The 13297-nt window shown below is 50.8% G+C and overlaps 1 protein-coding gene across 2 annotated transcripts in view; it reads left to right on the top strand.

The window, feature by feature from the left end:
• The window catches only part of Nachralpha1 (nicotinic acetylcholine receptor alpha1), a 130613-nt gene extending 117748 nt beyond the window's left edge, over nt 1–12865 (top strand). For both annotated transcript variants that reach the window (XM_076907226.1, XM_076907227.1), the window contains 2 exons: nt 3896–4957; nt 12467–12865. In XM_076907226.1, coding sequence (XP_076763341.1) covers nt 3896–4957; nt 12467–12670 — 1266 coding nt within the window. In that variant the 3' untranslated portion in view covers nt 12671–12865. The remainder of the gene's footprint in view (nt 1–3895; nt 4958–12466) is intronic.
• Nucleotides 12866–13297: the final 432 nt, after the last annotated feature.

Raw genomic sequence — 13297 nt, 5'->3', positions numbered from 1 at the left:
GCTGGTTCATCAACGTTCAGTCATTATCGGTACACGAACGGCGTCCTGGTTTGCTGATAAAACCGTGCGTAATAATGGAAAGGCGTGTAAATTCAACGACCAAGCGAGTTGACGCGCGAGAAACGCTGGTAACAATGCGTCGTCAAAGGTCTCCGCTGTTGCTGCTGTTCATCGCTGAAGAAAGTTCGCGCCTGGTACTTGTCGTCGACGCTTTACCACCCTTTAACCCCTTTTATCTCTTCCGCGCAATCAAGTGTTTCTCTCTCGCGCGCGAAACGCGTTGCTGTTGAATTGATCGACGGTAATCATCGTTAGAGGGTCGTCTCTGCCTTGTGGAATTTTTCTATTACCCTAAGAATTGCGATGGAACGAAGAGGAAGAGAGAAAAGAGGAAATACATTAACCCCTTCGATAAGTGTTGCATTAAGGTAGTTGTACGCTTTCTAGAAGAAATTGCGTTCGATTGGAAATTTGAGAAAGTGGACAGGAAAAGTTACGCGAACGACCATTGGACTGTGAGGCGTGCAAACTGTGGAATCAATAAAAATTTGTACCCAAGACATTTCCACGGATGCAAACGGGTTAAGGGTGAAACGTCGCGAGAAGAGAAGACAAGCGGTTTTCGATGAAACCTTCCGAGCCATCGATTACCTTTGGCAGCTTTCTTCCGCGTGTTGGAGGGACGTTGTTCCGTCGAAGAATATCGCTGGCATTCTTTCGATATAGCTCAGACGTGCTAACAGACGTCAATAAAACGCCACGATTCATGGATTCCATTTCAGACGGGCTACTCTCGAAATCTTTCGCTTTTCACTTGAAAATTGCATTATTAAAACGAACTAAAAATATCAGTAAACTTCAGTTCCTTCTCTTGAGCTAAATTACGTAAAAAATTTAAACATTCGCTTGAAAAACTGTCTTCGAAGAGGATCGATCGCGTTTCCTTAGAGAGCTCTTAATAGAGACGTAAGATCTCGAAGATTTCCACGATCTCATCTTTTATTAAATTAAACCAAAACGATGACCTCGTTGGAAGCAGTCTCGTAAAAAATTTGGACGTTCACGAAGGATCCGTCAGACGCTGTAGCATAATTTATCGTACACGCTTAGCCGTTTTCAGTTCTCGAAAATATCAATCGAGATGTCTTGAACATCCACGGCAGCCTAAAACGGTCGAGTTCCCTCTCGCGAGAAATATTTCACGCCCTCGCCCGCCTAGACGTATAATCTCTGAATGCAGGCGTGGAACGCGGTGGCAGCGATCGGGAAAACGTCACGATTCATCGGGCCAGCTTTTGACGAGCCTTCTCGCCTCGCTGGCATTTCCCTCCGGACACCGATGAAACTTTTTCTCGCCTGTCGACGGGGTGCGTGCGCTGCATGGCTTCCACCCCTTCGGTTTCCCTCCCTGGATCATCCCTCCGTTGCTCGACTCTGAATCGCTTCGACACTTGGGCTCAAAGAACAGCATTTTGTTGCAGAACGCTGGAATTATTTGTTCGTTTCATTCTATGAACGATGTTTCATGTAATATCGAGACATTTATCGTGAATTTCCGGTTTTTGTTCGATCTGAGCTGCGCAAATGTTGATGGCGAGAATAATTATACTTAATCAGTAAGGGATTCAAAGAAAATTGATATAAATCAGAAATAGAAAGAGTCGATTCTCTACGAAAAATTGAAGACTAAAGCAAATACCAAATTCAATGAAAGAATACACGAATCTAATAGCAGAATCTACCATAGCCAGTTCGAAACGATTTTAATTCGATCCCACCCCGATGGTCAAAGATTCCCCACGCCCAGTCGATCCGCAAGCGATTTTTCCGCTCCTACTCTTTAGTATACTCGAAAAGAGAAAAGAAACGAGAAGAACGGAAGAATAATTTCGCGACAATGGAAGATGAAGAGGGTTTCCAGCCATCTCGAACTCCTTTCATCCCCTTTTTCCTGGGCTCGCGTTGACCGAGAGACCCACCCGCGGAGGGGCAGATTTATCCCTGGCCAACAAATCCAGCTGTCCGTGGATTTCACCAGCGTAGAACCGTTGCGGGGGATAAATCCCGCGTCTGGAACGATAAACCGTTCCGGCGAGCCGTTGAACCGGTCCCTTCGTGCGCGCCCCTTCCGGTTTCCACCGTTTCGATTCGAGTTCCCTCGGTTTTGCGGTTGTATCGTCCGGCTTCGAGCTTTTCCGATCACCAGCGTAATCTGTTTGACGGTGGACGAAGAAACGTCGCGAATCTGTTTCGCGATATACGCTTCATAATAATAATAATTGCGCGAGACAATAATGTGATTAGCGCAGCGACAGATCGGTGTTTGCATGTAATCCGATGGTATCTAAAATGAGCTTTAATTATTCGTGATTCTGATTGGAAAGCAACGGATTCATTAATTATAACCGGTGGAATATTAGTGGTAAATGGGGATGAAAGGATTCCTCTCAAAGCTCCTCCCTTTGTGTCGTTTCCGTTTGAATCCTGCTCGGTGCGGTCTACAGCTCGTTACTCGTTTTCCACGGCGATTTTCCCAGTGAGGAGAGGCGCGCAGGACATCGAGTAGCGTCAGGCTCGACCTACTTGGACATGTCGATGGCTTCGTTTTCCTTATTTCCTTCAAGACGATCGCTCGTGACTCGACGAGTCCTTCAGAAGACTATAGATAATCGTCAAGATGCTGCTCGAAATTCTTTAACGTGAACCAGTGGTAGTAGCCATTGTCAGGGACAGGAAGTAACACGGATAATGTAATGCAGAGTTTCTCGCAATGGTCCGCTTCCGATTCGCCTGTAAAAACTGTTACACGCTCCGTAAAACGAGCGGAAAGTCCGCGATCAAAATTTAACCGCTTCTTCTATCGAGAGGAAAACACCCCCGAACAAGCTCCGCCGTTCGACGGCTTTCTCTATTCTAGAGACGTCTGTTTCCGTTCTCCAAGTTATCCTCGCGCAGTTTCCCGCAGCTAGCCTCTCGTTGCATCGCTGCGAGGGCGAAACTCGAGAGAAAGGAACAGGAGGAGAGAGGGAGAGAGAGAGAGAGAGAGAGAAGTGCGGTTTAACGCGCGGCGATCTCCTCGCGGAGTTATCGAAAGATCTTAGAAATGGTCCAGAGGGGATCAAGGGGCCTCCAGCCGGCGGAAGTTCGACGGGAGAGAGATTTGGCTCCGCTCTCCGGAGTTTATTCCCCGTTCCGAGATTCGAGGGAAACCCAGCCATTAGACGTATCCAATTTCTTTCCCCTCGCCCCTGCTGATCTTCGCCCTCCTCCCAGCCACCACCCGTCTTCTTTTTTTAAACAATCGGATCCACCGTCGCCGAACGAGATCCGCATCGAGGTCACGCTGGGTTCGGTTCCAGGATCTTTCGCGGGGACCATTTTAAAAGGGGGACGAAAATGAGATTCCGTCGTTCGGATTTGTTTTATTTTTGGTGCCGAGGAGCCAGCTCGTTTCCCAGTTAGGCGAGCGCCTGACGAACCCCCGGCGACCCTTATTATTCATCAGCCGACCCTGTCTTTGTATCCGCGCCCCACTCTCAGGCACGTACACGCGCAAAGCTATATACAGGCCGTGCCCTCTGTCAAATGGGTTGTTTCGCGTAACGCTCCTTATCTCGAGCCTCAATTAGATGGTACACTGCGCCGTGATAATCTTTGAACGAACCAATTACTGGTCTCTCGGTGGGTACGATAATTTACTCGAACGGTCGATTCGAGATCGCGATAAACCGAGCGGGGATTAACCGCGTACGATCCCCTTCCCACCCGGGGCTATCGCGGAGCACCGAAGAAACAACGATAACGAGTACCAACCAGCCCAGTCGAGCCGGTCCGTTTGTCAGTGGTAATCGTCCGGAGGAGCGTGAAACGATTGTTCCGGTGTCTCTGTTCGCAGGTCGACTTGCGACACCTGGCCCAGACCGAGGACTCGAACCGCATCGAGGTCGGGATCGACCTGACCGACTACTACATCTCCGTCGAGTGGGACATAATAAAAGTGCCTGCCGTGAGGAACGAGGAGTACTACATATGCTGCGAGGAGCCCTACCCAGATATCGTGTTCAATATCACCCTGCGCCGCAAGACCCTCTTCTACACGGTGAACCTGATCATACCGTGCGTGGGCATATCCATACTCTCGGTGTTGGTGTTCTACCTGCCGAGCGACAGCGGCGAGAAGGTCTCGCTCTCGATCTCGATACTGCTGTCGTTGACGGTGTTCTTCCTACTGCTGGCCGAGATCATACCGCCCACGTCGTTAACGGTCCCGTTGCTGGGCAAGTACCTGTTGTTCACGATGGTACTGGTCACGCTGTCCGTGGTGGTGACGATCGCCGTGTTGAACGTGAACTTCCGCTCGCCGGTCACCCACCGCATGGCCAACTGGGTGCGGGTCCTGTTCATCCAAGTGTTGCCGCGGTTCCTTCTGATCGAGAGGCCGAAGAAGGACGACGACGACGACGATGAGGAGGAGGAGGTGGTGGTCGTCGGTAGAAACGGAGTCGGTGTCGCCGGCGTGAACGCCGACGGCGAGCCTGTCGACGACGACGACGACGACATAGACGACGTCGAGGCGAGCAACGGCAAACCGCCAGAGGGCATGCTCACCGATGTGTTCCATGTACAAGAGACTGATAAGTACGACGCGTACTACGGCAAGAGGTTCAGCGGGGAGTACGAGATACCTGCACACGGGCTGCCACCGTCTGCTGCCAGGTACGACCTTGGCGCGGTGGCCACCGTGGGTGGCACCGTAGCGCCCTGCTTCGAGGAGCCCCTACCCTCGTTGCCACTGCCCGGGGCTGACGACGACCTATTCGGCCCGGCCAGCCCCGCATACGTTCACGAGGACGTCAGCCCCACATTCGAGAAGCCGTTGGTACGCGAGATCGAGAAGACCATCGACGACGCCAGGTTCATCGCTCAGCACGCAAAGAACAAGGACAAGTTCGAGAGCGTGAGTATCTCTTTTTCGTATCTCTCGTTTAACTCGCTCTTTAAACGAGTTCCCCGCAATTTTCCCTCGCGTCGAAAGATCGATGCTGCTCCATTTTTCGAGAGTGCGCGTGAAATAATAAAAGCTCCGCGTGGCGTCGGAAAAGAGTGGGTTGATCCAGCTGGTATTGATCCTGGTCGATCGAGGAAACCCTCTTTAATCTTCGCGAGTAATCCACGTGACGGGATCGGTAATGGAGCGTGCAAATCACGGCTCCAACGCTCGGTGTGATTACGCGGAGGAGGCCAGCCGAGCGGACGGACGAGCTGGCTACGGTCAGCAAAGCAAATTATAACGAATCAGCCGTAGGATCCGCGATTCGAGTGGTGATAGGCTGCCAGCCAGTAGTATCGGATCGTATTAATCAGCCGGGAACACCTCAGGATCCGATTGCTGTTAATAGCTTTAGTTCCGGTCGGGCGATCGATTTATTAAGCTTTCTTCCCTCGCGCCACCCCCCTCGAATATCCTCGCGGCGATGCAAACGTTCCGTGAAATTAAACTTATTTCACTTGGATCGCGTCTGGAGTTTGTTAAGCGCCTTCCTGCCGCTTTAATCGAGAAACACCGTTCCAACGACGTGGGTACTTTGCGATTATTTTCTTCTTAATGAACGACGCTCGAGCTCGAGGACGCTGCGCCGGAGACGTTGGAACAACGATAATTGTATCTCGACGGTGCTGATTAACGATTGAATTAACGTTTTATAAGTTTAGAATTGACGATTATTCCTCGTTGAATTTTCAATTGCAGCAAAATTTTTGTAACAAATTTTAAAGACCATTCTAGGATCCTTCTTGCTTGATTCTTTAAGAAAATTAAGTCTGATTGTCTTGAGCAAAATACTCCATGTTCGCACGGAAAATACGATTACTCTCAACCAACGTGTGATTCATTGATAAGAACCAAAAGCAAGTGCAGGGTAACCACGACGAGAACAGTGCGACTCGTGTAGTTCGTCCCTGTCAAGGATTAACCGGGCACCGGTCACAGCGGGCAAGCGGTGGCATTAATTTTAAGGCGGGCATTTGTCCTAAGCTCGACACGGGGATTGCGTCAACTATGCTAATTGCGCTCTGTCTCGCCCTTTCGTGGATCAGTCGCGTTTTGTCGAACGGTGTGCTTCTATTCGGCCGCATAACCGATCGTTACACCCCCCAGCGATCATTTTCCATTCAGCTCTCGAGCATCGAAATCCAATAAACGTTCTCTCCCGCTCTGGTGCCTCGACCACGATCGTTCGACGCGGATTTTATTCTCTTTAGCTGCTCAGAAATGATTTCTAAAATCGCGCGATAACTTCTTAAAAGCGTTCGCGCGAACTGAACAATTTCCACGGGTCTGTTACGTCAACCAAGTAACAGTAAAAGGATTAATAAAGGAAGTTTCGATTGTATCAAAAATCGTAAGGATATTACGAGAACGTTGTCGCTGCGTGGGTGTAGCGCGTCGATCAGAGTAAAAGCTCGATCGTCGATGGAGACAAAAAAAAAAGTCGAGCTCTTTGAGAGGAACTGCTGGTGGTTAGCGTATTATTAGTCGAGCAAACCCCTTTAGCGTCGCGCTTCCGTCCCGCGTCCTGTCGTGAATGGGCGAGTTAACCAGCCCTCTGTCCGCTTTGACTTGGGCGCAAAGACCCTGGCACGCGGCGTCCTCGAGGATCGAAGGAGAAGGAGGTTCTCTCGATAAGCTGGTTGAAAGTCGCCAGCGATCGTCCCCCATCAATCTTCACGGGCAGCAACCGTCCACGCCATGCCTTACAACCCCCGTTAAACTTCTCGACGTGAAACGCGCGGCGGGAGTAGAAAGTCTGTTAAGGGATCGTGGAAACGCGTGGCTGGCCAACAACGGGCTTTTCTACTCTGTAATTGAAAGACGTGGAACGTGGAGGGTTCCGAGACCTATTTCGCAACGTGGCGCGCAGATCGATGGAGTCGCGATGAAGCGCCAACGAGAGTTAACCATCTGACTGTAAAGAGAATAGATTTCGAGAGAGAGAAGAAGCAGATTCGCATGGAAGATTTGATCGTCGCGAATGGAAACGAGGATGAGAACGACGATAACTCCTCGACTCCGCTCCTCGTCTGATAATCTCGGTTTCTCATGCCCGGAGCGGAATTTCTGTTTTCCTACTTAACCCTTTTACGGCACGGGACATTTGATTTAACAAGCCGTCGTGGGACGCGGCGGGAACTTCGATAAGTATCCTTTTTCCATCCGATAAGGAGCACTTGGATTAAGTCCAGCTTCCAGGAATAGTTAAATGGATTAAGCAAATTGAACTTCCGAGTTGCGGGTTGAAACTTTAATAGGATGGCTGACATATGACGCTGTATTCTACCGAAGGGACTCGGGAGCCTATTAAACGGCATTATCTCCCGGCCTGTAATACGTTTCGTTAAACCTTTTTACGGGTGCTGGGACCAGTTAAGCTCGAGTCGGTGTTCCAGCGAAGTTCTCGAAAAAATTATAATACAAATGGCGAAACGGGGGCGTTCACAGGAACTCCGAGCGAATCGCTCGGGTGCGCGGGCGGTGCAGCAAAGTTCAGCGGCTTGGCTCGATGTAAAACTTGGGAAATTGGTTCTGACGTTGACGCTGGTGGTCCCGGTAGGGCGTACGCGTACCGAAGTTGAGACATTTGTCCGGGACCGGCCGTAAATTCGAACGAATTTATGCGCTCCCCTATTTCATATTTGCGCGGAAACGAGCGCCCTGGCACACTTTCGTGGATCCATTCTGTATCGAGTTTATTCCACGTCCCTTCGGGGCACTCCCGTGCACGAAAATCTCTGCGTTGCCGCGGAAATTTATAATGGCACCAACAACGGAGTAATAACGGTAACGATGGTAAATTACGCTTGTACCGTCGATGTAATAGGCTCGCCTGTTTCCTCCCTCGTGCGAGTCCGTGAGAAGTGTGACTACCGAATTTGAAATATTAGCGCGCGAACGAAGAACGCGACAGCAGGAGGAGACGCGATACGAGTACAGCGCGAACCTGAAGAACTAGAGTGTAAAAGTCAGTGGAAAAATTGTCGCGGAATCTCCTTACGAGCAAAGCGCAACGCCAGTGAAAGGATCCGTCGTTGCTTCGCGCTTAACCAGCTGCATCGTTGAGAAAGAAGACGACGCGCCAGCGAACTTTCCGAGCAAACATTCTAAGAAAAGCGAGGACACGAGTTTGAGATACTAAGGGGGATGAAAATTTCATGGTGGATCGAGGAGCCGCCCTGTCCTCCTCCTCCTCCTTGACGCTAAGACGCCGATGACAGAAAACTGTAGAGTCGCGAAACTTGTAGCTGGTACCTGTTATTTCGAGAGGGAAGAAGTTCGTCAGGGAAAGGGCGGTCGCTCGAAGTCGAGGCTTAGCCGTCAAGACTGGCGCGCGGCTGGCCAAGACGAGGAGGACGAAGTTTCGAAACTGTGCTCCCGTAGTTTTTAGCACACTTTATACAGTTACCCGGTTGAACGGAAGTTGAAGCTCGTTCGAGAAGTTCGACAGCCGAAAATATGATAATTCAGGGACGCGCGGCCTCCGGAAGTGGTACCGGGGGATGTCGTTTTTGTTCTAACGAGGCCCTTTCCCGTAACGCGCCGCCTATTATTACGCTCACGCTCCACTTTCCCGATATTACAGGCGTGTTTTCTGAAACTCGAGCGCAAAAAAGGGCGCTATCAATGCTGGGCGTTGGTAAAAACGCGAACGACCCTCACTTCGCTCTCTCTTTTTCTACCTTCACCCTTCGTTACTTTTCTGTACGCGAAATTTCATCGATCACTCCTGCGTACGACTCTTTTTTCTTACTAGTTAGACTCTATCGAGACTCTGTTTACTCGCTTCAGCTATTTAATTTACAGCGCATAGCGTTCCCCAAAATCACGACTTTTATTCACATCAATTTCTTCTAAATTTCCATTTATCCGAGCAGTGGCAGTTCTTGCAAAATCTCGACGCGAAACGTGCGACGACCAAAACGAATCGAATCCAGAATCGATCGAGACTTCACGCTCGCCCACTTTGGAAGCATTGCGCGGCCCCAGCCGCGTCGAATCGGCCAACTTCCGGTCGCAAGCGTAGGACGCGATTCACCCTGCAAACAGTGGCGCTGGAGCCCAGTGCTCGGGGACGCGGAAAGTCGCGGCCGCGTTCATAAATTATCGACGCGGTGTGTCTGCCGCGGGTACGCACTGCGGCGGAGTTCCGCCCTCGCTGCCAAATGTGTCTACGCCAATGCACGCGTGTTGAAACGGATAGAACGCGGGCCGTGCGCGCGTCTGCGGCTTCCTGTCTGCGTGACAAAGAGGGCTACGTACCCCCGTGGCCCACGAGCCTGCGTACTTTCCGCGTTCGTTGGACTGGGCGCGATGGGGTGGGCTGCTCTGACCAGCGCTAGTCTTATTCTACTTAACTCTATGGTAGCTCGCAGGAACGAACGAGGAGAACTGAGAAGCAATTTGAAAAGTACACGTAGAGTAGAATTTTTGCACATTTTTTCTACATTTTTGCCCTGCATATTCGTGCATCTGCATAATTTGTTAATCATCTGAAATTGTATTATACAATTTCCCTGTAATATTCTGCTGACATACTTAAACGTACATTTAATATTTCATTTTATTCTCTCTTCTAAAGAGAACGCGATGAATCCGTGAAATGATCGAAAACAAAACCGCAGGAGATTTGTTTGCTTTGTCGTTTATATCCGAGTGGACGAAACGGTACACGCTCTTGACGAAACGAACGTTACAAACGAATTTTACAGGTCGACAATCGAACTCGTAACATCCGTCGAGACACACACACGTGGTTACCAATTGTTCCATGTCGAAATCAGTTCCAGCCTTCGGGTTGGCACGCGAGAAACAGTCGACGCCAGTCGCGACTCGCGCGGCTGAAAGGGGTAGACGCGTCGTCTTGTCGCCGGCCAACCGGAAGCCCCGGAAACAGCTCTGAAAAGGGCTTTGTGCGTCCGTATTCTCGCGAGCGGTGAACCCCTCCGCCCACATGACCCGTGTTAACCGCGCTTAATTCGTTTAATGCTCTCGCGCGGAGGAGACGCGCGCCCTTTCCGCGCGAGGATCTGAATGCGCCTCGTATCTGATTTCCGTCGTCCGTGCGAACGAAGTCGCGCGCCCCAAAACGCGTCTCTCGCGCTCGCCACCCTCGAATCCGTTTATTACACGTTGATTCGCTCTCATTTATTTTAATTCGTTTCCCGTTCGTTTCTCGTTTAATTCAATTCTCGATTATATTTAAGCGCCGCTGCCGCTTTGAGTCGCGCTGGATTATTCCGCGCTCGTTCCCCGGGTAGTTTAGGCGCGAGGAACTTGCACGGTTCGTTAGTCCACTGGCAGACAGCTACGGAAGTTTATTTTACTTCATTGTACTCTCGATTGGGCACGCGACGACGCCCGAATTATACAGAGTTATCCTCTCTGTTTGCCGCTCGACTGGCACGGTACTCGAGAACGGTCCACGGTTCCCTGGTTCACCGGTGGAAACTGCGAAAAGTAACAGGGTTTAGAATAGGATTTCTCGTTTCATAACAGTTTCATTCTATCGTCCTGGGAAAAAGGGGTGTTTGCCTCGATCGGAGATCCCACGGCTGGTTTTCGAATGTAAATAGCCGGGTATAGCTGTGGGGAACGAGGGTGAGAACGAGAGGCGCCTCCTGGCGATAGCAAACGAATAGACGTCCGTAGATCCAGGAAAGGGCGGCCAACGAAATTGCTCGTTGGCACCCAGTTGGTTCCTCGAAGGTTAAGAATAACCCTGGAAAGAAATCGTGACCATCGTTGCTTCCACCCGCTCTCCATTCCGCTACACTCGACACTAAAACTCAACTGCAGAAACGCGCGTTCTGATTCCACGATGTTTCGTTGCGATTGAAAAAAGAAGCTCGCGAGAAATCGAGCCAGCCTTTACAAGGATCGACTGGAATAATTGCGAGAAGAGGGTGAGACAAGAGAGGGTGGCGCGAGAGCGGAGAAAGCGAACGATAGAGACGTCGTCACGGATTTCCATAGGGTCGGATAGACTCTGAAGAGGCGGACTATGTTTTATGGGCGAACTATGGTCCCGAAGCGTTACAATATAACCCGTGGCGGGCTTTCTTCGCCAGTGGCGGATTGGCCGCTCGCCAAAGGTAGATGTCACGGAGGTGCCGAGCGAGAAGGACTTTACCCGTCGCGATCCCGGATTAAACAAACTTTTTAGATCACCGTCATTTTTTCTCCTCGCGTTCCCCATTCTCTCACTCGAGCTCCGCCATTCTACTCGGCTGATCTCCCTCTTCCGCGTTCCCGTTTCCCTCCGTTATAAATCATTCGCTCCTGTATCCATTCAAAAATTGCAACCTTGCTCTACAGGGAACTTAATTTATTCATCGACGCACCCCAAGAACCACAACTTCGAAGAAATCAACGATATTCGATATTACAAAACGAAACTTTTCAGTATCTCGAAGTTCCGATTTCCCGTGTACCTTTCAGAGAAATGCATCGCCATTGGCTCGCGTCGTTGTTAACCGAACCGCAGTCTCGTTCTACGCTCGCGTTTCGATCTTTGTTTCCCCGTGGAGAGCGCGCCGTATGAAACGTTCGATCCACCGAACGTGGTTCGTTATTGGATTCCTGGTGGCTCGCGTATAAGCTCGATTATCGCGATAAAAGCGTGGGAGGGGTGTTGCGCGCGTGAACGGAGTTCCGAGGGTGAGTTTCTACGTGGAATAGCCGCGCGCGGAATTGAAAAGGGGAGAACGTCCCCGGCGAAAGTGTCATAAAAGTATCGGATGTCTGTTTCATCGTCCACTTTCTCCGTTGTCGCAGAGGGAATCGAAGGAAGTCGATACAGCCCCTCGAGATGAAGGATCAGTTGTCTCGGTTGCCACTCTCCGCGAGGCAAGATCTGGAGCCACCCCTTTTCCTCTCTGCGCGCGCGTCGCAAGGGTGCTCGATTGAAAGTTCGCAGATAGGGCTCAGCCTTTTAGCTAGGCAACCTAGGTGTAGCGACTCGGGACACGTACGATAGATCCTGGCTTCGCTGAGTAGATTGATACTCGGGACGTCGAGGGCGGAAAACTCTGGGGAGGAATGTTTCTCATTCGATGAACGCTGATCGGTTCTCGGGGACGAGGGAATGTCGCGCTTCGATGCATCGGAGGGATGATCAGCTCGCTAGACGGGGTATTGTATTTATGATAGCGTTCGAAGGCTCGCTGTCATCGTCGCTGCCCCTCTGATCTGAGTGAGAAACACCATCCTGCGGGAATTTTTCCTGTCGTTTGCTTTAACCCCTTCAGTGATACACGAGCTGATGCGAACGTTATAATAATACGTGAGATTGTTGTAAAATTCAACCGAAGTAGAGTACATTCAGTAATAAATTTGTCAATTTTGTATCGATCGATTCTTTAAATCGTCCGCTGAAAGTGTTACTATGATACGACTGGACGTTTGTGGTTGCAGGTGGAGGAGGACTGGAAGTACGTGGCGATGGTGCTCGACCGGATCTTCCTCTGGATATTCACGGTGGCGTGCGTGCTCGGCACGGTGTTGATAATCCTGCAGGCGCCGAGCCTCTACGACACCACGAAGCCGATCGACATCAAGTACAGCAGGATCGCGAAGAAGAAGATGATGCTGATGAACATGGGCCCCGAGGAGGACTAGTCGACGATCCCGCGCGGCTTCGCGCCGCGTCCACAGCCGCCGCGGCTGCTGCACCGCCGCCGTCGCCGACGGCGCCACCTTTATCGTCGTCGCCGCCTTCGCCGCCGTCGTCGCCGTCGCTGCCGTACGGTGGCCGCCGCCAATCATCGAAACTGCCGATTTTCGCGTCGACGTGCAAGAAGAGGACCCTCTCTCGACCGCAGCTGCCAGAGATGATGGGCGAGCCCGAGGATACAGAGGATTTTCGACGATGGGAAAGGAAGAGAGAGAGAGAGAGAGAGAGAAAGAACAAAAAAAAAAAAGAAAGAATAATAAGAAACGAAGTCGAAGGAAACGTGGATCTTTCCCTCTCCTATAACGTACCATGGACACGTTTTTACGATGGGTACTCTCGATCCTGTACTCTTTCACGGGAATGTCGGAGTGGTGTGGAGAGAGAGAAGTATGCGGTGCGTGCGGTGCGGTGAGTTTTGTTGAGAGAAAGAGAGACAGAGAGAGAGAGAGAGAGAGAGAGAGAGAGAGTGAGTGAGTGAAAGAAAGAGAGAGAGAGAGAGAGAGAGAAATAAATGAAAGAATCACGACGTGCACGGGCGCGTGGAGAAGAATGAGAGGCGAGAGGGTGAGGGT

The sequence above is a fragment of the Xylocopa sonorina genome, chromosome 15, assembly GCF_050948175.1.
Source record: "Xylocopa sonorina isolate GNS202 chromosome 15, iyXylSono1_principal, whole genome shotgun sequence".
Lineage (NCBI taxonomy): Eukaryota > Metazoa > Arthropoda > Insecta > Hymenoptera > Apidae > Xylocopa > Xylocopa sonorina.
This window is presented reverse-complemented; position numbering and strand designations above follow the sequence as displayed.